General features: G+C 41.8%; 3 protein-coding genes, 1 long non-coding RNA gene and 1 pseudogene across 4 annotated transcripts; 4 read left to right on the top strand and 1 right to left on the bottom strand.

The window, feature by feature from the left end:
* Positions 1 to 667: 667 nt before the first annotated feature.
* LOC115592213 (tripartite motif-containing protein 16-like) lies at positions 668 to 2,518 on the top strand. The gene has a single exon (XM_030434771.1). The coding sequence runs from the start codon at positions 688 to 690 to the stop codon at positions 2,380 to 2,382; it is 1,695 nt and encodes a 564-aa protein (XP_030290631.1). The 5' UTR covers positions 668 to 687; the 3' UTR covers positions 2,383 to 2,518.
* A 5,718-nt stretch (positions 2,519 to 8,236) lies between these two features.
* Positions 8,237 to 10,102, top strand: LOC115592988 (tripartite motif-containing protein 16-like). Its single transcript, XM_030436306.1, has 2 exons — positions 8,237 to 9,905; positions 10,095 to 10,102. Exons 1-2 carry the CDS (start codon positions 8,267 to 8,269, stop codon positions 10,100 to 10,102), a joined length of 1,647 nt encoding a protein of 548 aa, XP_030292166.1. The 5' UTR covers positions 8,237 to 8,266.
* Positions 10,103 to 12,410: 2,308 nt separating this feature from the next.
* Positions 12,411 to 14,725, top strand: LOC115592222 (kinesin-like protein KIF2A). The gene is made up of 3 exons (XM_030434778.1): positions 12,411 to 12,530; positions 13,570 to 13,705; positions 13,940 to 14,725. Exons 1-3 carry the CDS (start codon positions 12,489 to 12,491, stop codon positions 14,023 to 14,025), a joined length of 264 nt encoding a protein of 87 aa, XP_030290638.1. The 5' UTR covers positions 12,411 to 12,488; the 3' UTR covers positions 14,026 to 14,725.
* Positions 14,726 to 15,524: 799 nt separating this feature from the next.
* On the top strand, positions 15,525 to 17,539 carry LOC115592218 (tripartite motif-containing protein 16-like; annotated as a pseudogene).
* A 4,140-nt stretch (positions 17,540 to 21,679) lies between these two features.
* LOC115592307 (uncharacterized) lies at positions 21,680 to 22,996 on the bottom strand. Its single transcript, XR_003986111.1, has 4 exons — positions 22,937 to 22,996; positions 22,754 to 22,807; positions 22,286 to 22,351; positions 21,680 to 21,713 (listed from the first exon to the last, which is right to left on the bottom strand). It is a non-coding gene; the product is annotated as an uncharacterized LOC115592307 (long non-coding RNA).
* Between the last annotated feature and the right edge of the window lie 201 nt (positions 22,997 to 23,197).

The raw sequence follows: 23,197 nt of genomic DNA, 5'->3' as shown, positions 1-23,197 counted from the left end.
CATGATGTGAACTGGGAGACCTGAGGTGAGTTAGTTTTCAGTACACATTAATCAAACAGGAAGAAACACTGCATGTGTTGGGACTATTTTCAGCTGTGGAGTAATATACAGTTACCAGGAGGAATCTGGAAAACAGCTGAATATCTGGAACAATATATACAAAATAAAACAAAAAACATGTATTGTCATCAAAACAGCCAATTTAAGTCCAAATTTGTGTTTAAGAGGAAAGACAAGCTACAAGCAGCTTCCTCTGGAGACACAAAAGGCTCCTTACGATCAACTGAAACTCAACTGAGTGCTTCAAAGTAGATCATTAACTGTGTGAGACAACTATTATACAGCAGTTTGAATCTTTATGACAGTTTAGTTTGATAACTCCCGGAGTTAACCAGGAAATGAAAAGTGAACAGAATCACAGGAAGAGATAGAGAAACATCAGCAAAGACTGAGGAGCCAAGAAATATTTTACAACTAAAAACTTTTCAAATGTGGAGCAGGTTTTAACTGAGGCTTTGATGTAAAAGAGGAAACAAAGTTCAGATTAACAGAGCTGCTCCTCGTCCTGGACTGAGTCAAAGGTTGATAACCGCTCCCTCTTCTCTCTGGTAACGTATCTTGTTTCGTCAAATTAACTTTAGTCATTGGTAAGTGAAGGTCAGACAGTCGTTGTCACTGAGAGGTGAAATGGAGCATAAATCAGTTCAGCTGGACCAAGAAATAATTTCTTGCCCGATCTGTTTGGATCTACTGAAGGATCCAGTGACTACTCCCTGTGGACACAGCTACTGCAAGAACTGCATTAAAGACCACTGGGACACAGAGGATGACAAGAGGATCTACAGCTGCCCTCAGTGCAGGAAGAGCTTCATACCGAGGCCTGAGCTGCTGAAAAACACCATGTTAGCAGTTTTAGTGGAGGAGCTGAAGAAGACTGGACTCCAAGCTGCTCCTGCTAATCACTGCTATGCTGGACCTGAAGATGTGGCCTGTGATTTCTGCACTGGGAGGAAACTGAGAGCAGTTAAGTCCTGTCTGCAGTGTGTGGCCTCTTACTGTGAGAAACACCTGCAGCCTCATTATGATGTGGCTCCATTAAAGAAACACAAGCTGGTGGAGCCGTCAGAGAAGCTCCAGGAGAACATCTGCTCTCGTCATGATGAGGTGATGAAGATGTTCTGCCGTACTGATCAGCAGTGTATCTGTTATCTCTGCTCTGTGGACGAACATAAAGGCCACGACACAGTGTCAGCTGCAGCAGAGAGGACTGAGAGGCAGAGAGAGCTGGAGGGGATTCGACACAACATCCAGCAGAGAATCCAGGACAGAGAGGAAGATGTGAAGCTGCTTCAACAAGAGGTGGAGGCCATCAATGGCTCTGCTGATAAAGCAGTGGAGCACAGTGAGAAGATCTTCACCCAGCTGATCCGTCTCATGGAGGAAAGACGCTCTGATGTGAAGCAGCAGGTCAGATCCCAGCAGGAAACTGAAGTGAGTCGAGTCAAAGAGCTTCAGGAGAAGCTGGAGCAGGAGATCACTGAGCTGAAGAGGAAAGACGCTGAGCTGAAGAAGCTCTCACACACAGAGGATCACAACCAGTTTCTACACAACTACCCCTCACTGTCAGCACTCAGTGAGTCTACACACTCATCCAGCATCAAGATCCGTCCTCTCAAGTACTTTGAGGATGTGACAGCAGCTGTGTCAGAGGTCAGACACAAACTACAGGACGTCCTGAGAGAGACATGGACAAACATCTCACTGACAGTGACTGATGTGGATGTTTTACTGCCACAACCAGAACCAAAGACCAGAGCTGGCTTCTTAAGATATTCATGTGAAATTACACTGGATCCAAACACAGCAAACACGTGGCTGTTATTATCTGAGGGGAACAGAAAAGCAACATTCATGAAACAACAACAGTCTTATACTGATCATCCAGACAGATTCACTGACTGGGAGCAGGTCCTGAGTAGAGAGAGTCTGACTGGACGTTGTTACTGGGAGGTGGAGTGGGGAGGAGAAGGAGTTGGTGTAACAGTTGGTGTAGCAGTCGCATACAAGAATATCAGCAGAGCAGGGAGCTCAGAGGAATGTAGATTTGGATCCAATGACAAATCTTGGATGTTATATTGTTCCAGAGAAAGTTATAACTTTGATCACAACAAGGTCCAAACTCCAGTCTCAGGTCCTCGGTCCTCCAGAGTTGGAGTGTACCTGGATCACAGTGCAGGTATTCTGTCCTTCTACAGCGTCTCTGACACCATGACTCTCCTCCACAGAGTCCAGACCACATTCACTCAGCCTCTCTATGCTGGACTTCAGATTAACGGTTTCTGGTTGTCTCGAGGTTCTGCTGAGTTTTGTGAACTCAAATAGACAGAAGTTATTTCAGGGTCAGTGGGTTAAATTGTGTGTTTCATTTCTTCAGACTTGTTGGGTTTCCATCATTGTTGCTGAGAGCTGATTGTTGTGGCATTTCTTCACTGCACACAGATCACCTGTCAATCAAACATTGTGGGCGGTACTTTGAAGCCTTCTTGTTGTTCTGTAAATGTTGGACTTTCTTCAGGCGGCGCTCCTTCCTGTGTCTGTTCAGCCACGGAGGCTCTCGCTGCTCATGATGACTTCAGTTCACATGATCATAATCAATAAGGAGATGCTTCATTATTTGCTTGTACATAACTGAGATTCTGCTCCAACAAACTGATTGTGTGGATGAAGTGAATGTGTTCATGAAATCACTGAACAAGAGTCGTTTAACAAACTTTACTGACGGGACGTGTGAACAAACTGGAATGTGTATCCGTGTTTTGCTGTTTTGAACAAAGGATGGTTCAGATTTTGATTCTCTTCGTATTTTGTTCTGTTCACTTATTCGTACAAAACCTTTGTATGTGTCAGAGAAAAGAGCAATAAGACTAATTAACGAGGTGGATGAAAGAAAACACAGCAACAGACTGTTTATCAGGTCACACGTGATGAAATTTAAAGATTCAGTTGATTTGAACATGTTTTCAGTCGTGTGTAAATACAGAAATCAGCTGAAAATCTACAGAGGTTGTTTATATTCAGATCAAATGCAATTTTAAAAGTCTGTATGATGTCGTACATTAAAGCAGAGACACTGTGATGTAACATGCTGCTCAAATATTCAATTTAAGAGGATTTAAAAGGGAAATAAGGAGAAATTATCAGCATATTGATTAACATTTATGTTAAGATGACTGTTATTGATTGTATCTGAGTTGATTTGTGAAAACAGAAGTGAACAATAAAATGATGTCCATCAGTATCTACAGTATCTGGTGTTATTATTAAGAAAGGAGCAGCTCATACTGGTTTTTCTTCTTCCTGCTCCTGTGATGATTATACAACAATTAAAGCACCATTATGGGATCAAACTTCACCTGTGAAACAAACAGTGTTCACCTCCCTCTGTGCTGCCATCCTGCAGAAAAAGAGCAGAGAGGAGAGCTGTGGCGAGGGCAGCGGCGTGGAGATCCTGGAGAACAAGCCCTACGAGGACGGCCCGGGAGGCTCGGGTCAGTACACGCACAAGGTCTATCACATCGGCAAACACATCCCGTCCTGGTTCTGTGCCATCCTGCCTCAAGCTGCCCTTCGAGTGGAGGAGGAGTCCTGGAACGCCTACCCCTACACGCGAACCCGGTGAGACCGCCACACATCAGGAGAGTGATTCATCACATGTTTAAAATGATGAATAAAGACATAATCCCTCAGACTTTAAGAGAAACGAATCATGTGAAAACATTTGCTCTGTGATACCACACATTACATCAGCTGATGTCAGGCGGCTGGCCTTACCTAAAGTAGAAACACAGAAACTCTCAGCGATAAAACGTTAATGGTTTTTATTATACAGCTTCTAGATTCATAAATTAAACGAATGAAATAACATTCAGCTGATTCTGCTGATGGAGCCGTTTCTTTATTTGGAACAATTTCAGCTGAATAATCACTTTTTCATTTACTGCACACACTGCTGCCAACTTTGAGCCACATTTGCTGAGATTGTATCTTCTCAAAGGTTACTTATCTCCTCCAGCTCGACCAGCCTGACTGCTTCATCAGACCAGCAAGATGTTTTCATGACCGTGGCAGCGATTCTTATTTCTAATAGATTAGATTTGCAGGACATCACCTGCTGTAACCTTCGATAACAATCAGGAGCCAGTGATGAGGAATGCTTAAACTTGCATGGCAGGACAAAAGGTAGCTAAGAGTCTACATTGCGGATCCAACAGAGACCATGTTCAGTGAATTATTGGTATCTCATCAGTATCGGCCATGAAATTCTCTTGTCCTATCCTCACTTTTTTAAGCTCATCTGTTATTTATCTGATTCTGATTTATCTGAATTTGTTTAGTGTTTAGTATACATCATTTAGGCAGCATATGAACCAGGTTTTCACATTTTTTTGTAAACATCCGTCACTGTTTTGTCTCTCAGGTACACCTGCCCCTTTGTAGAGAAATTCTCTATAGACATCGAGACGTATTACAAACCAGATACTGGAAATCAAGTGGACGTCTTCAACATGTCTGCTGCTGAAAAGAGACAGAGGACTGTAGGTGAGTCTGTCATCACACACACACACTCACTGGAAACTCCCAGAGTGCACTCTTATGAGTTTGAGCTTTTCGGATCGACCGGCCTGTTGTCGTCTCCTCACAAGTCGAGGATCAGGAGTCCAGTATGAACAGGATTCCTGATTGCAGTAAGCACAATCTGGTTCAGTGAACATACCTGACTGTTGTTTAAAGACAGGGTTTTATTGTACGAACAGCTGTCTTCATGTTTTCGAACCACAGACGGTGACAGCTGTTATGTTTGTGTTCTCTGCAGGAGGAGGAAGTTTCCCCGCAGCTCTTCACTTTCCATGAAGCCGTCTCTCAGCTGGTGGAGATGGAGGAGCAGGTTCTGGAGGACCACCGGGCCGTCTTCCAGGTACAGCACAGCCTGCATTTTAAAAACAGCAGCGCTTCATAAATTCACCGACAGCAAATCACATCACTGGTCTCATAGCTCTGATGCAGCTGAGCCAATCACAGGGAAGCAGGACAACGACTCAAACAAAGAGAGTCAGTTGATGAAGTATGAAGAGAGAAAAAGTCCACAGAGGCAGGAAGTTGTTGTTCTGGATGAGTGGATCAGTTACAGGACTTTGACTCTGAGCACCAGGTTCAGCTTCAGTGTGAAACTTTGATGACCTCTAATGTTTCACCATCAGAAGCAACGTCCAGTTTATCAGTTTAAAGTATTGGTAATGTGTGTTTGCCCTCTAGTGGACAGAAAGTATAACAACCACATGCTGCTGGCATTAGAAATGAATCAGCCCACTGGTATGTGTGCAGAGCAGAGGCACATGACAAACATTCATAACAGTCTAAATTCAAATATTAAAAATGGATTGAATTCAAATGGGATTTTGGAGAAAGATTGCAACAACTTGGTTCAAGAAAAGATTGTAATTTAAGTTGAAAAAAATTAGTTTAGTTTTGGTTTTATGTTGAACACGAGCAACAACAAACTAAAAATGATCTCTGAACCATCAGGAGACCTCACGCCTCATTTTAACTTCAATCTTGGGTTCAGGTTTGCTAGTTTATCCCATAGGGAGTTTTTAGGGCTGATTTGGTTAGTTCTGCCTTTTTTTTCTTTACATTATTCTAAATTACATTAGCTTGCTTTATCTTTTCTTAATTTTATTTGACTGAACTGCTTAAATGGAACGATGTCCATGATAAAAGCCTGTGGCCTCTTGACACATCTCTGATTTTTACCACCTTTGTTGCAGTCTTAATTGTGTGCAAATAATCAAAATAATCACAATAACTGATTTAAAAAACAAAACTAACACCACCACTGCTAAAAAGTTCAAAAGAGGGTCATGATGTGCCGGAATTTAAAACTCAGGAAACTTTTTGGTGGTAGCACTCTCACAGAAACAAATCCCAATGACAGTTCATTTCTTTTCACAGTTTAGTTCTCAGTTTGTTCCTGTTCTCTTCATCAGTCTCACATTAAACAGTGTGAGCAGCACAGAAGGTGTTTAAGTTCAGTCTGTACCTACAGGAGTCCATCCGCTGGCTGGAGGATGAGAAGGTGCTGCTGGAGATGACGGAGGAGGTCGACTACGACGTCGAGTCGTTTGCGACTCAGCTGGAACAAATCCTGGACCAGAAGATCGACATTCTCACGGAGCTGAGAGGTAAAAAGATCAGCTGTGATCAAATCTGTCTGACTTTTTATTTTACCTTCATACTTTGAAAACTGACTGAATTTTCCTTTTTTGGTGAACTGTTCCTTTAACATAAAAGCTGCTTCTTTAACAGACAGATGAAGCCGCCATGTTGAGTTTTTAGTGTCTGAAAAGGGCTTCAGAGATGTTGAACTGGAGTGTTTCTGTCGAGTCGTCGTCACCTGTGCTGTTCTCTCTTCTTTCAGATAAAGTCAAGTCTTTCCGCTCTGCCCTCCAGGAAGAGGAACAAGCCAGCCAACAGATCACCCCGAAGAGGCCTCGTGCACTATAGACACACACACACACAGATAACAGATATTTCACTGTAATGTTGACTTGAGAAAGGTGAAGACCTGCCGCCGAGCAGGTCGCTGTTGACGAATGAGCTGATGGAGCTCAGCTGTGATTTAATGACTTACTGTCTCTCTGTGCGTTTCTCCTCAACCTCTTTGCTGTACAGGCTGCCGTCGCTTCCCATCATGCATCCGTCCACCTGTGAAACCAAAGAGCAGACCGTCTTTGCTCTTCCATCCTCCTGTGAAGTGTGTCCACAAGGTTTTGTATGTGTGATCAGTCACAAGTGCTCCATTTTAAACAAAAAATGAAAAAAAGGTGAATATTTATTTGTTTTAAATACACTTTTATAGGGTCAATCACAGCTTCTCTTCACTTTGGCCAATTTTATAAACAACTTTTTGCCATTTTGTGCAATATTTGGAGGCTTTTCTTCCTGTTCTTCCCTTTGTTTCAGCTCGGGGGCAAACAGGGCGGTTTGTGTGTAAAATGAGCCAATGTGTGTTTGTGTTGATACTGTATGTAATATATGTTTGACTGAGAGGAAGCTTAAAACAAAACGTATCATGCATTACATAAACTGACCTAAAGGGGGCGCTGTAATCAAAGACAAAGCAGCTGATCCAGAGTGTCCCATGCAACAATTAAACAAGCAGTCATTTTTAATTTGCCAAAATAAAGAAAAGTTACTTCTTGTTGCTGTACTTGTTTTTATTTATTCTGTAATCACTTTATTTAAATTGCTATGATTATGATAGAAGTCACTGCAGACGGCCTGTGGCACTTTACACTTAATGAGAGCTCATAAACTCTTAAATTAAGTTAATATTTCTTTAATAATTTGTGGGGCAAAAATGTTTTAGTTCTGACGCCTTCTTACACGGCGCCAGAACTTTTAACTTTTAACTTTTAACTTTCTATTTTTTTTCTCTGAGTTAAATTAAAGATACACAATTTGAAATTTTGCTCTCAGTAAAATCCATGATGTGACCTTGGAGGGCTGAGGTGAGTTAGTTTTCAGCACACATTAATTAAACAGGAAGAAACACTGCATGTGTTGGGGACTATTTTCAGCTGTGGAGTAATACACAGTTACCAGGAGGAATCTGCAAAAAACACAATATCTGGAATAACATATATGAAAAAAGTTTAAAAAAAAAACATGTATTGTGATGAAAACAGCCAATTTAAGTCCACATTTGTGTTTAAGAGGGAAAACAAGCTACAAGCAGCTTCCTCTGGAGACACAAAAGGCTCCATACTATCAACTGAAACTCAACTGTTTGGTCACGAGTGCTTCAAAGTAGATCATTAACTGTGTGAGACAACGTTTATACAGCAGTTTGAATCTTTATGAGAGTTTAGTTTGATAACTCCTGACTGTCAGTCAGCTGTTTTTAAAATGAATTAAATGAAAAGTGAACAGAATCACAGGAAGAGTTAGAGAAACATCAGCAAAGCCTGAGGAGTAAATAAATATTTTGCAACTAAAAACTTTGATGTTTCCAAATGTGGAGCAGGTTTTAACTGAGGCTTTGATGTAAACAAGGAAAAAAAAGTTCAGATTCACAGAGCTGTTCCTCGTCCTGGAATGAGTCAAAGGTTGATAACCGCTCCCTCTTCTCTCTGATATCTTGTTTCGTCACATTAACTTTAGTCATCGGTAAGTGAAGCTCAGTCAGTCGTTGTCACTGAGAGGTGAAATGGCGCAGAAAGCAGTTCAGCTGGACCGAGAGACTTTCTCTTGTTCAATCTGTTTGGATCTATTGAAGGATCCGGTGACTACTCCCTGTGGACACAGCTACTGCAAGAACTGTATTAAAGACCACTGGGACACAGAGGATGAGAAGAGGATCTACAGCTGCCCTCAGTGCAGGAAGAGCTTCATACAGAGGCCTGAGCTGCTGAAAAACACCATGTTAGCAGTTTTAGTGGAGGAGCTGAAGAAGACTGGACTCCAAGCTGCTCCTGCTGATCTCTGCTATGCTGGACCTGAAGATGTGGCCTGTGATTTCTGCACTGGGAGGAAACTGAGAGCAGTTAAGTTCTGTCTGCAGTGTGTGGCCTCTTACTGTGAGAAACACCTGCAGCCTCATTATGATGTGGCTCCATTAAAGAAACACAAGCTGGTGGAGCCGTCAGAGAAGCTCCAGGAGAACATCTGCTCTCGTCATGATGAGGTGATGAAGATGTTCTGTCGTACTGATCAGCAGTGTATCTGTTATCTCTGCTCTGTGGACGAACATAAAGGCCACGACACAGTGTCAGCTGCAGCAGAGAGGACTGAGAGGCAGAGAGAGCTGGAGGGGAGTCGACACAACATCCAGCAGAGAATCCAGGACAGAGAGGAAGAAGTGAAGGTGCTTCAACAGGAGGTGGAGGCCATCAATGGCTCTGCTGATAAAGCAGTGGAGCACAGTGAGAAGATCTTCACCCAGCTGATCCATCTCATGGAGAAAAGACGCTCTGATGTGAAGCAGCAGGTCAGATCCCAGCAGGAAACTGAAGTGAGTCGAGTCAAAGAGCTTCAGGAGAAGCTGGAGCAGGAGATCACTGAGCTGAAGAGGAAAGACGCTGAGCTGAAGAAGCTCTCACACACAGAGGATCACAACCAGTTTCTACACAACTACCCCTCACTGTCAGCACTCAGTGAGTCTACACACTCACCCAGCATCAATATCCGTCCTCTCAAGTACTTTGAGGATGTGACAGCCGCTGTGTCAGAGGTCAGAGACAAACTACAGGGTGTCCTGAGAGAGACCATGAAAAACATCTTACAGACTGTGACTGATGTGGATGTTTTACTGTCAATACCAGAAAACATGACCAGAGCTGACTTCTTAAGATACTCACGTGAAATCACACTGGATCCAAATACAGTAAACACACGTCTGTTATTATCTGAGGGGAACAGAAAAGCTATAAGACTGAGACAACATCAGTCTTATTCTGATCACCCAGACAGATTCACTATGTTGCTTCAGGTCCTGAGTAGAGAGAGTCTGACTGGACGTTGTTACTGGGAGGTGGAGAGGAGAGAGAGAGGAGGAGGTGGTGTAGCAGTCGCATACAAGAATATCAGCAGAGCAGGGAGCTCAGGTGAATGTGGATTTGGATCCAATGACAAATCTTGGATGTTATTTTGTTCCACAGGTATTTATAACTTTCATCACAACAAAGTCCAAACTACCGTCTCAGGTCCTCGGTCCTCCAGAGTTGGAGTGTACCTGGATCACGGTGCAGGTATTCTGTCCTTCTACAGCGTCTCTGACACCATGACTCTCCTCCACAGAGTCCAGACCACATTCACTCAGCCTCTCTATGCTGGACTTCAGATTAACGGTTGGTTGTCTGGAGGTCTGCTGAGTTTTGTGAACTCAAATAGACAGAAGTCATTTCAGGGTCAGTGGGTTAAATTGTGTGTTTCATTTCTTCAGACTTGTTGTGTTTTCATCATTGTTGCTGAGAGCTGATTGTTGTGGCATTTCTTCACTGCACACAGATCACCTGTCAATCAAACATTGTGGGCAGTACTTTGACGTCTTCTTGTTGTTCTGTAAATGTTGGACTTTCTTCAGGCGGCGCTCCTTCCTGTGTCTGTTCAGCCACGGAGGCTCTCGCTGCTCATGATGACTTCAGTTCACATGATCATAATCAATAAGGAGATGCTTCATTATTTGCTTGTACATAGCTGAGATTCTGCTCCAACAAACTGATTGTGTGGATGAAGTGAATGAAATCATTGAACAAGAGACGTTTAACAAACTTTACTGATGGGACGTGTGAACAAACTGGAATGTGTATCCGTGTTTTGCTGTTTTGAACAAAGGATGGTTCAGATTTTGATTCTCTTCGTATTTTGTTCTGTTCACTTATTCGTACAAAACCTTTGTATGTGTCAGAGAAAAGAGCAATAAGACTAATTAACGAGGTGGATGAAAGAAAACACAGCAACAGACTGTTTATCAGGTCACACGTGATGAAATTTAAAGATTCAGTTGATTTGAAAAAGTAATCAGTCGTGTGTAAATACAGAAATCAGCTGAGAATCTACAGAGGTTGTTTATATTCAGATCAAATGCAATTTTAAAAGTCTGTATGATGTCGTACATTAAAGCAGAGACACTGTGATGTAACATGCTGCTCAAATATTCAATTTAAGAGGATTTAAAAGGGAAATAAGGAGAAATTATCAGCATATTGATTAACATTTATGTTAAGATGACTGTTATTGATTGTATCTGAGTTGATTTGTGAAAACAGAAGTGAACAATAAAGTGATGTCCATCAGTATCTACAGTATCTGGTGTTATTATTAAGAAAGGAGCAGCGCATAGAGGTTTTTCTTCTTCCTGCTCCTGTGATGATTATGCACCAATTAAAGCACCATTATGGGATCAAACCTGTGAAACAAACAGTGTATCGCCTCCCTCTGTGCTGTCATCCTGCAGAAAAAGAGCAGAGAGGAGAGCTGTGGCGAGGGCAGCGGCGTGGAGATCCTGGAGAACAAGCCCTACGAGGACGGCCCGGGAGGCTCGGGTCAGTACACGCACAAGGTCTATCACATCGGCAAACACATCCCGTCCTGGTTCTGTGCCATCCTGCCTCAAGCTGCCCTTCGAGTGGAGGAGGAGTCCTGGAACGCCTACCCCTACACGCGAACCCGGTGAGACCGCCACACATCAGGAGAATGATTCATCACATGTTTAAAATGATGTATGAAGACATAATCCCTCAGACTTTAAGAGAAACGAATCATGTGAAAACATTTGCTCTGTGATACACACACATTACATCAGCTGATGTCAGGCAGCTGGCCTTATCTAAAGTAGAAACACAGAAACTCTCAGTGATAAAACGTTAATGGTTTTTATTATACGGCTTCTAGATTCATAAATTACACAAATTAAATTACATTCAGCTGATTCTGCTGATGGAGCCGTTTCTTTATTTGGAACAATTTCAGCTGAATAATCACTTTTTCATTTACTGCACACACTGCTGCCAACTTTGAGCCACATTTGCTGAGATTGTATCTTCTCAAAGGTTACTTAGCTCCTCCAGCTCGACCAGCCTGACTGCTTCATCAGACCGGCAAGATGTTTTCATGACCGTGGCAGCGATTCTTATTTCTAATAGATTAGATTTGCAGGACATCACCTGCTGTAAACTTCGATAACAATCAGGAGCCAGTGATGAGGAATGCTTAAACTTGCATGGCAGGACAAAAGGTAGCTAAGAGTCTACATTGCGGATCCAACAGAGACCATGTTCAGTGAATTATTGGTATCTCATCAGTATCGGCCATGAAATTCTCTTGTCCTATCCTCACTTTTTTAAGCTCATCTGTTATTTATCTGATTCTGATTCATCTGAATTTGTTTAGTGTTTAGTTTACATCATTTAGGCAGCATATGAACCAGGTTTTCACATTTTTTTGTAAACATCCGTCTCTGTTTTGTGTCTCAGGTACACCTGCCCCTTTGTAGAGAAATTCTCTATAGACATCGAGACGTATTACAAACCAGATACTGGAAATCAAGTGGACGTCTTCAACATGTCTGCTGCTGAAAAGAGACAGAGGACTGTAGGTGAGTCTGTCATCACACACACACCCTCAATGGAAACTCCCAGAGTGCACTCTTATCAGTTTGAGCCTCTCGGATCGACCGGCCTGTTGTCGTCTCCTTACAAGTCGAGGATCGGGAGTCCAGTATGAACAGGATTCCTTATTGCAGTAAGCACAATCTGGTTCAGTGAACATACCTGACTGTTGTTTAAAGAAGGGGTTTTAATATACGAACAGCTGTCTTCATGTTTTCGAACCACAGACTGTGACAGCTGTTATGTTTGTGTTCTCTGCAGGAGGAGGAAGTTTCCCCGCAGCTCTTCACTTTCCATGAAGCCGTCTCTCAGCTGGTGGAGATGGAGGAGCAGGTTCTGGAGGACCACCAGGCCGTCTTCCAGGTACAGCACAGCCTGCATTTTAAAAACAGCAGCGCTTCATAAATTCACCGACAGCAAATCACATCACTGGTCCCATAGCTCTGATGCAGCTGAGCCAATCACAGGGAAGCAGGACAACAACTCAACAAACAAAGAGAGCCAGTTGATGAAGTATGAAGAGAGAAAAAGTCCACAGAGGCAGGAAGTTGTTGTTCTGGATGAGTGGATCAGTTACAGGACTTTGACTCAGAGCACCAGGTTCAGCTTCAGTGTGAAACTTTGATGACCTCTAATGTTTCACCATCAGAAGCAACGTCCAGTTTATCAGTTTAAAGTATTGGTAATGTGTGTTTGCCCTCTAGTGGACAGAAAGTATAACAACCACATGCTGCTGGCATTAGAAATGAATCAGCCCACTGGTATGTGTGCAGAGTAGAGGCAAAGATCATAATTTGAGTTGAAACAAATAAGTAAATAAAAAATATGCTTCATGTTGAACACGAGCAACAACAAACTAAAAATGATCTCTGAACCATCAGAAGACCTCACACCTCGTTTTAACTTCAATCTTGGGTTCAGGTTTGCTAGTTTATCCCATAGTGAGTTTTTAGGGCTGATTTGGTTAGTTCTGCCTTTTTTTTCTTTACATTATTCTAAAGAACATTAGCTTGCTTTATCTTTTCTTAATTTTATTTGACTGAATTGCTTGAATGGAAGGATGTCCATGATATAAGCCTGTGGCCTCTTGACACATCTCTGATTTTTACCACCTTTTTTTCAGTCGTAATTTTGTGCAAATAATCAAAATACTCACAATAACTGATTTAAAAAACAAAACTAACACCACCACTGCTAAAAAGTTCAAAAGAGGGTCATGATGTGCCGGAATTTAAAACTCAGGAGACTGTTTGCGGGTAGCACTCTCACAGAAATAAACCCCAATGAACGATTGATTTCTTTACACAATTTAGTTCTCAGTTTGTTCCTGTTCTCTTCATCAGTCTCACATTAAACAGTGTGAGCAGCACAGAAGGTGTTTAAGTTCAGTCTGTACCTACAGGAGTCCATCCGCTGGCTGGAGGATGAGAAGGTGCTGCTGGAGATGACGGAGGAGGTCGACTACGATGTCGAGTCGTTTGCGACTCAGCTGGAACAAATCCTGGACCAGAAGATCGACATTCTCACTGAGCTGAGAGGTAAAAAGATCAGCTGTGATCAAATCTGTCTGACTTTTTATTTTACCTTCATACCTTGAAAACTGACTGAATTTTCCTTTTTTGGTGAACTGTTACTTACATAAAAGTTGCTTCTGTAACAGACAGATGAAGACGCCATGTTGAGTTTTTAGTGTCTGAAAAGGGCTTCAGAGATGTTGAACTGGAGTGTTTCTGTCGAGTCGTCGTCACCTGTGCTGTTCTCTCTTCTTTCAGATAAAGTCAAGTCTTTCCGCTCTGCCCTCCAGGAAGAGGAACAAGCCAGCCAACAGATCACCCCGAAGAGGCCTCGTGCACTATAGACACACACACACACACAGATAACAGATATTTCACTGTAATGTTGACTTGAGAAAGGTGAAGACCTGCCGCCGAGCAGGTCGCTGTTGACGAACGAGCTGATGGAGCTCAGCTGTGATTTAATGACTTACTGTCTCTCTGTGCGTTTCTCCTCAACCTCTTTGCTGTACAGGCTGCCGTCGCTTCCCATCATGCATCCGTCCACCTGTGAAACCAAAGAGCAGACCGTCTTTGCTCTTCCATCCTCCTGTGAAGTGTGTCCACAAGGTTTTGTATGTGTGATCAGTCACAAGTGCTCCATTTTAAACAAAAAATGAAAAAAAGGTGAATATTTATTTGTTTTAAATACACTTTTATAGGGTCAATCACAGCTTCTCTTCACTTTGGCCAATTTTATAAACAACTTTTTGCCATTTTGTGCAATATTTGGAGGCTTTTCTTCCTGTTCTTCCCTTTGTTTCAGCTCGGGGGCAAACAGGGCGGTTTGTGTGTAAAATGAGCCAATGTGTGTTTGTTGTTGATACTGTGTGTAATATATGTTTGACTGAGAGGAAGCTTAAAACAAAACGTATCATGCATTACATAAACTGACCTAAAGGGGGCACTGTAATCAAAGACAAAGCAGCTGATCCAGAGTGTCCCATGCAACAATTAAACAAGCAGTCATTTTTAATTTGCCAAAATAAAGAAAAGTTACTTCTTGTTGCTGTACTTGTTTTTATTTATTCTGTAATCACTTTATTTAAATTGCTATGATTATGATAGAAGTCACTGCAGACGGCCTGTGGCACTTTACACTTAATGAGAACTCATAAACTCTTAAATTAAGTTAATATTTCTTTAATAATTTGTGGGGCAAAAATGTTTTAGTTCTGACGCCTTCTTACACGGCGCCAAAACTTTTAACTTTTAACTTTTAACTTTCTATTTTTTTTCTCAGAGTTAAATAAAAAATACACAATTACGATGAAATTTAGATCTCAGTGAAATCCATGATGTGAACTGGGAGGGCTGAGGTGAGTTAGTTTTCAGTGCACATTAATCAAACAGGAAGAAACACTGCATGTGATGGGATTATTTTCAGCTGTGGAGTAATACACAGTTACCAGGAGGAATCTGCAAAAAACAGAATATCTGGAATAATATATATTAAAAAAAAATAAAAGAACATGTATTGTGATGAAAACAGCCAATTTAAGTCCACATTTGTGTTTAAGAGGGAAAACAAGCTACAAGCAGCTTCATCTGGAGACACAAAAGGCTCCATACTATCAACTGAAACTCAACTGTTTGGTCACGAGTGCTTCAAAGTAGATCATTAACTGTGTGAGACAACTATTTATACAGCAGTTTGAATCTTTATGAGAGTTTAGTTTGATAACGCCGGACTGTTAGCTGTTTTTAACCAGGAAAGGAAAAGTGAACAGAATCACAGGAAGAGTTAGAGAAACATCAGCAAAGACTGAGGAGCCAAGAAATATTTTAAAAAAAACTTTGTTTTCAAATGTGGAGCAGGTTTTAACTGGGGCTTTGATGTAAAAGAGGAAACAAAGTTCAGATTCACAGAGCTGCTCCTCGTCCTGGACTGAGTCAAAGGTTGATAACCGCTCCCTCTTCGCTCTGATATCTTGTTTCCTCAAATTAACTTTAGTCATCGGTAAGTGAAGCTCAGACAGTCGTTGTCACTGAGAGGTGAAATGGAGCAGAAAGCAGTTCAGCTGGACCAAGAAATAATTTCTTGTCCGATCTGTTTGGATCTACTGAAGGATCCAGTGACTATTCCCTGTGGACACAGCTACTGCAAGAACTGTATTAAAGACCACTGGGACACAGAGGATGAGAGGAGGATCTACAGCTGCCCTCAGTGCAGGAAGAGCTTCACACCGAGGCCTGCAGCTGCTGAAAAACACCATGTTAGCAGCTTTTAGTGGAGGAGCTGAAGAAGACTGGACTCCAAGCTGCTCCTGCTGATCTCTGCTATGCTGGACCTGAAGATGTGGCCTGTGATTTCTGCACTGGGAGGAAACTGAGAGCAGTTAAGTCCTGTCTGGTCTGTCTGGCCTCTTACTGTGAGAAACACCTCCAGCCTCATTATGATGTGGCTCCATTAAAGAAACACAAGCTGGTGGAGCCGTCAGAGAAGCTCCAGGAGAACATCTGCTCTCGTCACTGATGAGGTGATGAAGATGTTCTGTCGTACTGATCAGCAGTGTATCTGTTATCTCTGCTCTGTGGAGGAACATAAAGGCCACGACACAGTGTCAGCTGCAGCAGAGAGGACTGAGAGGCAGAGAGAGCTGGAGGGGAGTCGACACAACATCCAGCAGAGAATCCAGGACAGAGAGAAAGATGTGAAGCTGCTTCAACAGGAGGTGGAGGCCATCAATGGCTCTGCTGATAAAGCAGTGGAGCACAGTGAGAAGATCTTCACCCAGCTGATCAGTCTCATGGAGAAAAGACGCTCTGATGTGAAGCAGCAGGTCAGATCCCAGCAGGAAACTGAAGTGAGTCGAGTCAAAGAGCTTCAGGAGAAGCTGGAGCAGGAGATCACTGAGCTGAAGAGGAAAGACGCTGAGCTGAAGAAGCTCTCACACACAGAGGATCACAACCAGTTTCTACACAACTACCCCTCACTGTCAGCACTCAGTGAGTCTACACACTCATCCAGCATCAAGATCCGTCCTCTCAAGTACTTTGAGGATGTGACAGCAGCTGTGTCAGAGGTCAGAGACAAACTACAGGACGTCCTGAGAGAGACATGGACAAACATCTCACTGACAGTGACTGAAGTGGATGTTTTACTGTCACAACCAGAGCCCAAGACCAGAGCTGGATTCTTAAGATATTCATATGCAATAACAATGGATCCAAACACAGCACACACACTTCTGTTATTATCTGAGGGGAACAGAAAAGCAATAAGAATGAGTCCACAACAGTCTTATTCTGATCACCCAGACAGATTCACTATGTTGCTTCAGGTCCTGAGTAGAGAGAGTCTGACTGGACGTTGTTACTGGGAGGTGGAGTGGAGAGGAGGAGTAGTTGGTGTAGCAGTCGCATACAAGAATATCAGCAGAGCAGGGAGCACAGATGAATGTGGATTTGGATCCAATGACAAATCCTGGATTTTATATTGTTTCACAGATGATTATAAGTTTTATCACAACAAAGTCCAAACTCCCGTCTCAGGTCCTCGGTCCTCCAGAGTTGGAGTGTACCTGGATCACAGAGCAGGTATTCTGTCCTTCTACAGCGTCTCTGACACCATGACTCTCCTCCACAGAGTCCAGACCACATTCACTCAGCCTCTCTATGCTGGACTTCGGTTCTGCTTGTCTGGAGGCTCTGCCGAGTTTTGTGAACTCGAATAGACAGAAGTCATTTCAGCGTCAGTGGGTTAAATTGTGTTTCATTTCTTCAGACTTGTTGTGTTTCCATCATTGTTGCTGAGAGCTGATTGTTGTGGCATTTCTTCACTGCACACAGATCACCTGTCAATCAAACATCGTGGGCGGTACTTTGACGTCTTCTTGTTCTGTAAATGTTGGACTTTCTTCAGGCGGCGCCCCTTCCTGTGTCTGTTCAGCCACGGAGGCTCTCGCTGCTCATGATGACTTCAGTTCACATGATCATAATCAATAAGGAGATGCTTTATTATTTCCTTGTACATAGCTGAGATTCTGCTCCAACAAACTGATTGTGTGGATGAAGTGAATGAAATCATTGAACAAGAGACGTTTAACAGACTTTACTGATGGCACGCGTGAACAAACTCGAAAGTGTGTCCATGTTTTGCTGTTTTGAACAAAGGACGGTTCAGATTTTGATTCTCTTCATATTTTGTTCTGTTCACTAATTCTTCCATATTTTGAGGAGAAAGGAGCAATAAGACTCAATAACAAGGAGGATGAAAGGAAATAATGCAACAGACTGTTTATCAGGTCACACATGCTGAAATTTAAAGATTAAGTTGATTTGAAAACGTTATCAGTCGTTTGTAAAGACAGAAATCAGCCAAAAATCTACACACGTTGTTTATGTTAAGATCAAATTTCATTTTAAAAGTCTGGATAATATCGTACATTTAAGCAGAGACACTGTGATGTAACATGCTATTTAAATATTCAATTTAAGAGGACATTTATGTTAAGATTACTGTTATTGATTGTATCTGAGTTGGTATGTGAAAATAGAAGTGAACAATAAAGTCATGTCCATCAGTATCTACAGTATCTGGTGTTATTATCAATAAAGGAGCAGCTCATCAAGACTTTTCTTCCTCATGCTCCTTTTTGTTTCAGTTTGTTTAGGCAGAGAAAAAAATCAGCTGGTGAAGATCTTTCTCTTCTTCTTTACATTCCTTCATCAAAACTACAGAGTGCGTCTTGAACTGTGTGTTAAAAACCTAAGTGCAATTTTCTCTCAGTTTTTCGTATTCGGCTTGTAGAAACAAATACGAAGATATATCCATCAGTATCTACAGTGTCTGGTGTTACCATTAACAAAGGAGCAGCTCATACATATTTTCTTCTTCATGCTCCTGTTTGGTTCATTGAATGTGTGGAAGTGTAACCTGGTGGTTAGGATACTCAGAAATAAAGTCTCACTCAGGTTTGTGATCGCTCTCTAACATGTTTAAATGTTCATGTCTTCTTTGTTGTTTTCTGAGTGTTACATACGGTGACCATATGTCCACGTTGTTTGAAGGACAGTCCCCATTTTCAAACGAGCGCTTTGTTGTTTTGGAGGTGAATTTTAATGAGGTAACTAGACAATTCCCCGCCGGGAAATCGCGAGAGTGGGCTGTGCGCTTTGCCCCGTGACGAAAAAGCAAATATGGCATCAGCAAAGTTTCCTCACCATCAAGCGGGAAAGGCCTTAAGGAACACACACATCAAGTTTTGTGGTCCTAGCTTCAGAAATGTGGAAATGGCAGCGAGTTAAAAAAGGGTGCAGCTTTGAGATTGCTCCTCCCGATTTACATTGGAGCAAATGGAGCATTTGAGAGCTACTCTTGTTGGTTAGCGGTCAATAATTCAAAAACAGTAAATCCTACCGATAAAGTCGACACACTGGGAGAAAGAAGACAAGTGTGGCTACAACTCTGGAAAATATCACTGTTTTTGGGGCTAATTTGTGGCCAGGATCGTCACGGAAAGAGAACATTTCGGAGCAAATTTTTGAGTCTCTCTCACTCTGTCAGTTGGCCCTCTCCACTCTGCTGCACGAACATTCCGCCATACACAATCATTGAAAACCCTGAATTTTTCCAAAATCACTCACTGTCATTCAAGGATCACAGTTCAAAAACTACACATCATAGCAAAAAAGTTCAAATACAACTTAAATACTCAGGACTTGTGCCTACATTTTAAAGCTGAAATGGTCTTTCTATGTGAACGTATGCCAGAGCAGGAGATGTTTGAAAAACGTCGCAGATTTGCGAGTTTTTTGACCTCATCCCATTCATTCCTTATGGGAAGTGTCTCGCAGCTGTTCGTGTCTTACGACGCAAAAGATTTATATTCTAGAAAACTGAATTATAGCATACAGAGTCCGATCAAGCCGCACATTGAATGAGTGAAAAAATGATCGTTTAATGTAATTTAAATGTTGGGAAATATACTGTGTGTGTGCGTCTGTGTGCATGTGAGAGCACGCTTAAGCAGCTCTGTGTGTGTGTGTCTACATGTCGCTCTGTCTGTCTGTCCGTCTGTCTGTCTGATGTGTGTCTCCTGTCTGTCTTTCTGTCTGTCTGATGTGTGTCTCCTGTCTGTCTGTCCGTCTGTCTGTCTGATGTGTGTCTCCTGTCTGTCTTTCTGTCTGTCTGATGTGTGTCTCCTGTATGTCTGTCTGTCTGTCTGTCTGTCTGATGTGTGTCTAGTGTCTGTCTGTCTGTCACTCTCTCTCTTGGCCCAGCTGTTTTTGGTTGCTAGGTGACTGTTGGCAAGGGCCGTAGCAACGGACTGTGAGGGAGCTGATTTGAGAGCAATTTCTGCCTCACATCTAGGACGTCAAACTAGTGCTATTTGGTCAAAATCATACATGATATCGACAATTTTTTTTCACGATCGAGCCAGAAAGGCCTTAAAGAACACACTCATTAAGTTTTGTGGTCCTAGCTTCAGAAATGTGGAAATGGCAGCGAGTTAAAAAGGGTTGCAGTTTTGGAAATCCTTCTCCCGATTTACATTGGAGTAAATGGAGCATTTGACAGCTACTCTTGTCGGTTAGCGGTCGATAATTCAAAAAACGTAAATCCTACCGATAAAGTGGACACATTGGGAGAAAGAAGACACGTGTGGCTACAACTCTGGGAAATATCACTGTTTTTGAGCCTAATTTGTGGTCAGGATCGTCACGGAAAGAGAAAATTTCGGAGCAAATTTTTGAGTCTCTCTCACTCTGTCAGTTGGCCCTCTCTGCTCTGCTGCACGAACATTCCGCCATACACAATCATTGAAAACCCTGAATTTTTCCAAAATCACTCACCTTCATTCAAGGATCACAGTTCAAAAACTACACAACATAGGAAAAAGGTTCCAATACAACTTAAATACTCAGGACTTGTGCCTACATTTTAAAGCTGGAATGGTGTTTCTACGTGAACGTATGCCCGAGCAGGAGATGTTTGAAAAACGTTGCAGATTTGCGACTTTTTTGACCTCGTCCCATTCATTCCTTATGGGAAATTTGTCGCAGTTTTTCGCGACTTACGTCGCGAAAAATGTATATTCTGGTGAGAAAAATAATAGCACACCCCATGCAATCAAGCCGCACGTTTTGATATATTTTTTGTTTGTGTGCGCTCAACGGTGCGGGGCGAGTTAGCGACAGAATAAATAATAAAAAGAGGCGCGAGCAATAATAATAGTGGGCTGTGCTCTGCACAGCCCACTATGGACACTATGGACACCATAGCTCTGCTATAGAGGTGTCCATAGTGGGCTGGCGAGCACAGCCCACTAATTAACGATTATCAGGAATCATTTTAAATCATGATAACTAATAAGATCCAATTTATATCATACCACCTCGGGGCACCACCCTTGAAGAGGGAAAAAGATAGCCAATTCACCAAATTAGTTTCAGAAAAAGGTCCTTAACTGTCAGTTTGTGACTCTGATTAATATTTAACTTAATAACTACAAACAAAATTACCATAGCAGCTAATAATGGTTGAAGGATTTTGGAGTTCTTGACAGAGTAGAGGCTGGTAACTTTCACTCTTGTATAATATTTAATAGAGTCATTAAACAGACTTTAATGACGGGACATGTGAACAAACTGAAGCTTTAACTCATGAATAAACAAATGTGAACAAAGTCTTTTCTCCTCTTCTTCATTCAGGGTTTCATACAGAGCTGACGGAGAACATGTCAAACTAACATGAGAAAATAATTGAGGCAGTTTTACCCCTGAAATAACACAAAGTTCAGTTTTCATGTTCCTCTCTAAAACAGCTTCGTCACAGAGAAATGAGATGGATCTTTTTACAAAGAACATTTTGTTTGTGCTCAGAAAACAAAAATTGTTTTAAAAAAAACATTGAGTTGTAATAATCATTCAAGGAAACCTTTACTGAATATATTTGTGTGATTGTTATTAGACATTACAACACTGCAGCACAAACCTCCAATGAACTGCAACTCTCCCGTGTCGTCCATCTTCCTCCGTGTCATTAAACCTAATCACATCAATTAGGAAGATATTCTGTGATTCATCGACATTTTTTCAAACATTCAACTTTCCACTCTAAATGTTAAGATTAAATTTGTAATGAAAAAACAGCATTTCAGTCAGAACACAGGAAGAATAGACGTATCTTCACTGGTGGTCTTGGACTTTTTTCTATCCTGCTGTGTTTCACCGACAAAACTCTATCCAAAGAGCCTCGCCGCTGTAGCATGGCTGATCAAATGACACATACACATGTACGGTCCAGCTGTTGCTTCCTCAACCTGCACTACATCTTTACTGGATTTCTGAGTTTCCTGAATATATTTCAAAATTATGCATCAATGAATAAAATGTACTCTTAATATGCATCACACTTATTTAACTTATTAGAAAGAACTTTTGTATATTAAGGGAATAGCCAAGGTTCAGGCTTTATGGAACCAACTTTGTCATTTAAAAAAAGAGAGAAAAAAACAAAACTCATGATAAAAAAAAATGATAACATAAGGTAAAATAAAACCCAAACATCCTTCACTTTCATTGTTGATATCTCACTACAGAACCATTTTAAGACCTCACCTGAAACTCTGTTCCTGATTCATCATCAGCCTGCTCTACATTTGTAGCTTCATGCTGCTGTTTTTCCTGTGTGCAGTGATTCATGGTTACTGGCCAGTAACTCAATAGTTTAACCCTTGTTATTGTTAATATTGGTTGAAAGACTAGAGGAGACACGGTTAGCTTTATTACTACCCACGAAACTTATACTTAACACCCGTTATGTTTTACACAGTAGAAGACTCGTGATATTACGCTAGGCTAGCATGTTTGCATGTGTGTGGGACCACATCCACTTGTCTTCAAATCGACCAGCAAACATTACAGAACCCACAGTAAGTTAACTTTAATACTGGCCTACGTTCACTACACTAACACCTTAATAACACTTTACCATAGTAGAATGAGTGTTAATGTTGGACTAGGAGGCTTGCATTGTGTGGGTAGATAACTAACAAACAACAGCCTAGCAGCTAGGCTACTACTTACTCTCTGGGTGGTGAAATCGCTTCGGATGTCTCTTTTCATTTTCGATGGCATTTTCTATATACAAAGCAGACACACGGGCAACAATGTTGAGACCAAACGAAATACTGATGTGAGGATTTACATTCATGATTTCCTGGTGGATTTACGTCAGCACACTCTGCAACAGCCAGCGTGATATCTTACCGTCAGTCCAGCTATCTTGCAGCAACTCTGCCACACAGCGCATCTTCTTCACGAGAGGTGACGAGAGGGGCTTTGATCCCTTCATGTGCTGAGTATGTGATGACCCTACAGCCAATAAAATCGCAGCATATCTAAACTTGTTGCCTTGCAGGTTACACTGAAGATTGCTATGAGAGGGCACGTCTGAAAAATAGTTCTCTACATATGCTTAATGCTACAAATGAGTTCGCGAAAAATATTATATTCAATGCATTATGTAAA

The sequence above is a fragment of the Sparus aurata genome, chromosome 12, assembly GCF_900880675.1.
Source record: "Sparus aurata chromosome 12, fSpaAur1.1, whole genome shotgun sequence".
In the NCBI taxonomy this organism is placed as follows: domain Eukaryota; kingdom Metazoa; phylum Chordata; class Actinopteri; order Spariformes; family Sparidae; genus Sparus; species Sparus aurata.
The sequence above is the reverse complement of the archived record's forward strand: the minus strand, read 5'-3'. Positions and strand labels throughout refer to the sequence as shown.

What these genes read in the sequence shown, in the direction of transcription:
- LOC115592213 (XM_030434771.1), top strand. Translation starts at nt 688, where the DNA reads ATGGAGCATAAATCAGTTCAGCTGGACCAAGAAATAATTTCTTGCCCG.
- LOC115592988 (XM_030436306.1), top strand. Translation starts at nt 8,267, where the DNA reads ATGGCGCAGAAAGCAGTTCAGCTGGACCGAGAGACTTTCTCTTGTTCA.
- LOC115592222 (XM_030434778.1), top strand. Translation starts at nt 12,489, where the DNA reads ATGGAGGAGCAGGTTCTGGAGGACCACCAGGCCGTCTTCCAG. An exon ending in ACCACCAGGCCGTCTTCCAG is followed by an intron (nt 12,531 to 13,569) that starts GTACAGCACAGC and finishes CTGTACCTACAG; the next exon opens with GAGTCCATCCGCTGGCTGGA. An exon ending in CATTCTCACTGAGCTGAGAG is followed by an intron (nt 13,706 to 13,939) that starts GTAAAAAGATCA and finishes CTCTTCTTTCAG; the next exon opens with ATAAAGTCAAGTCTTTCCGC.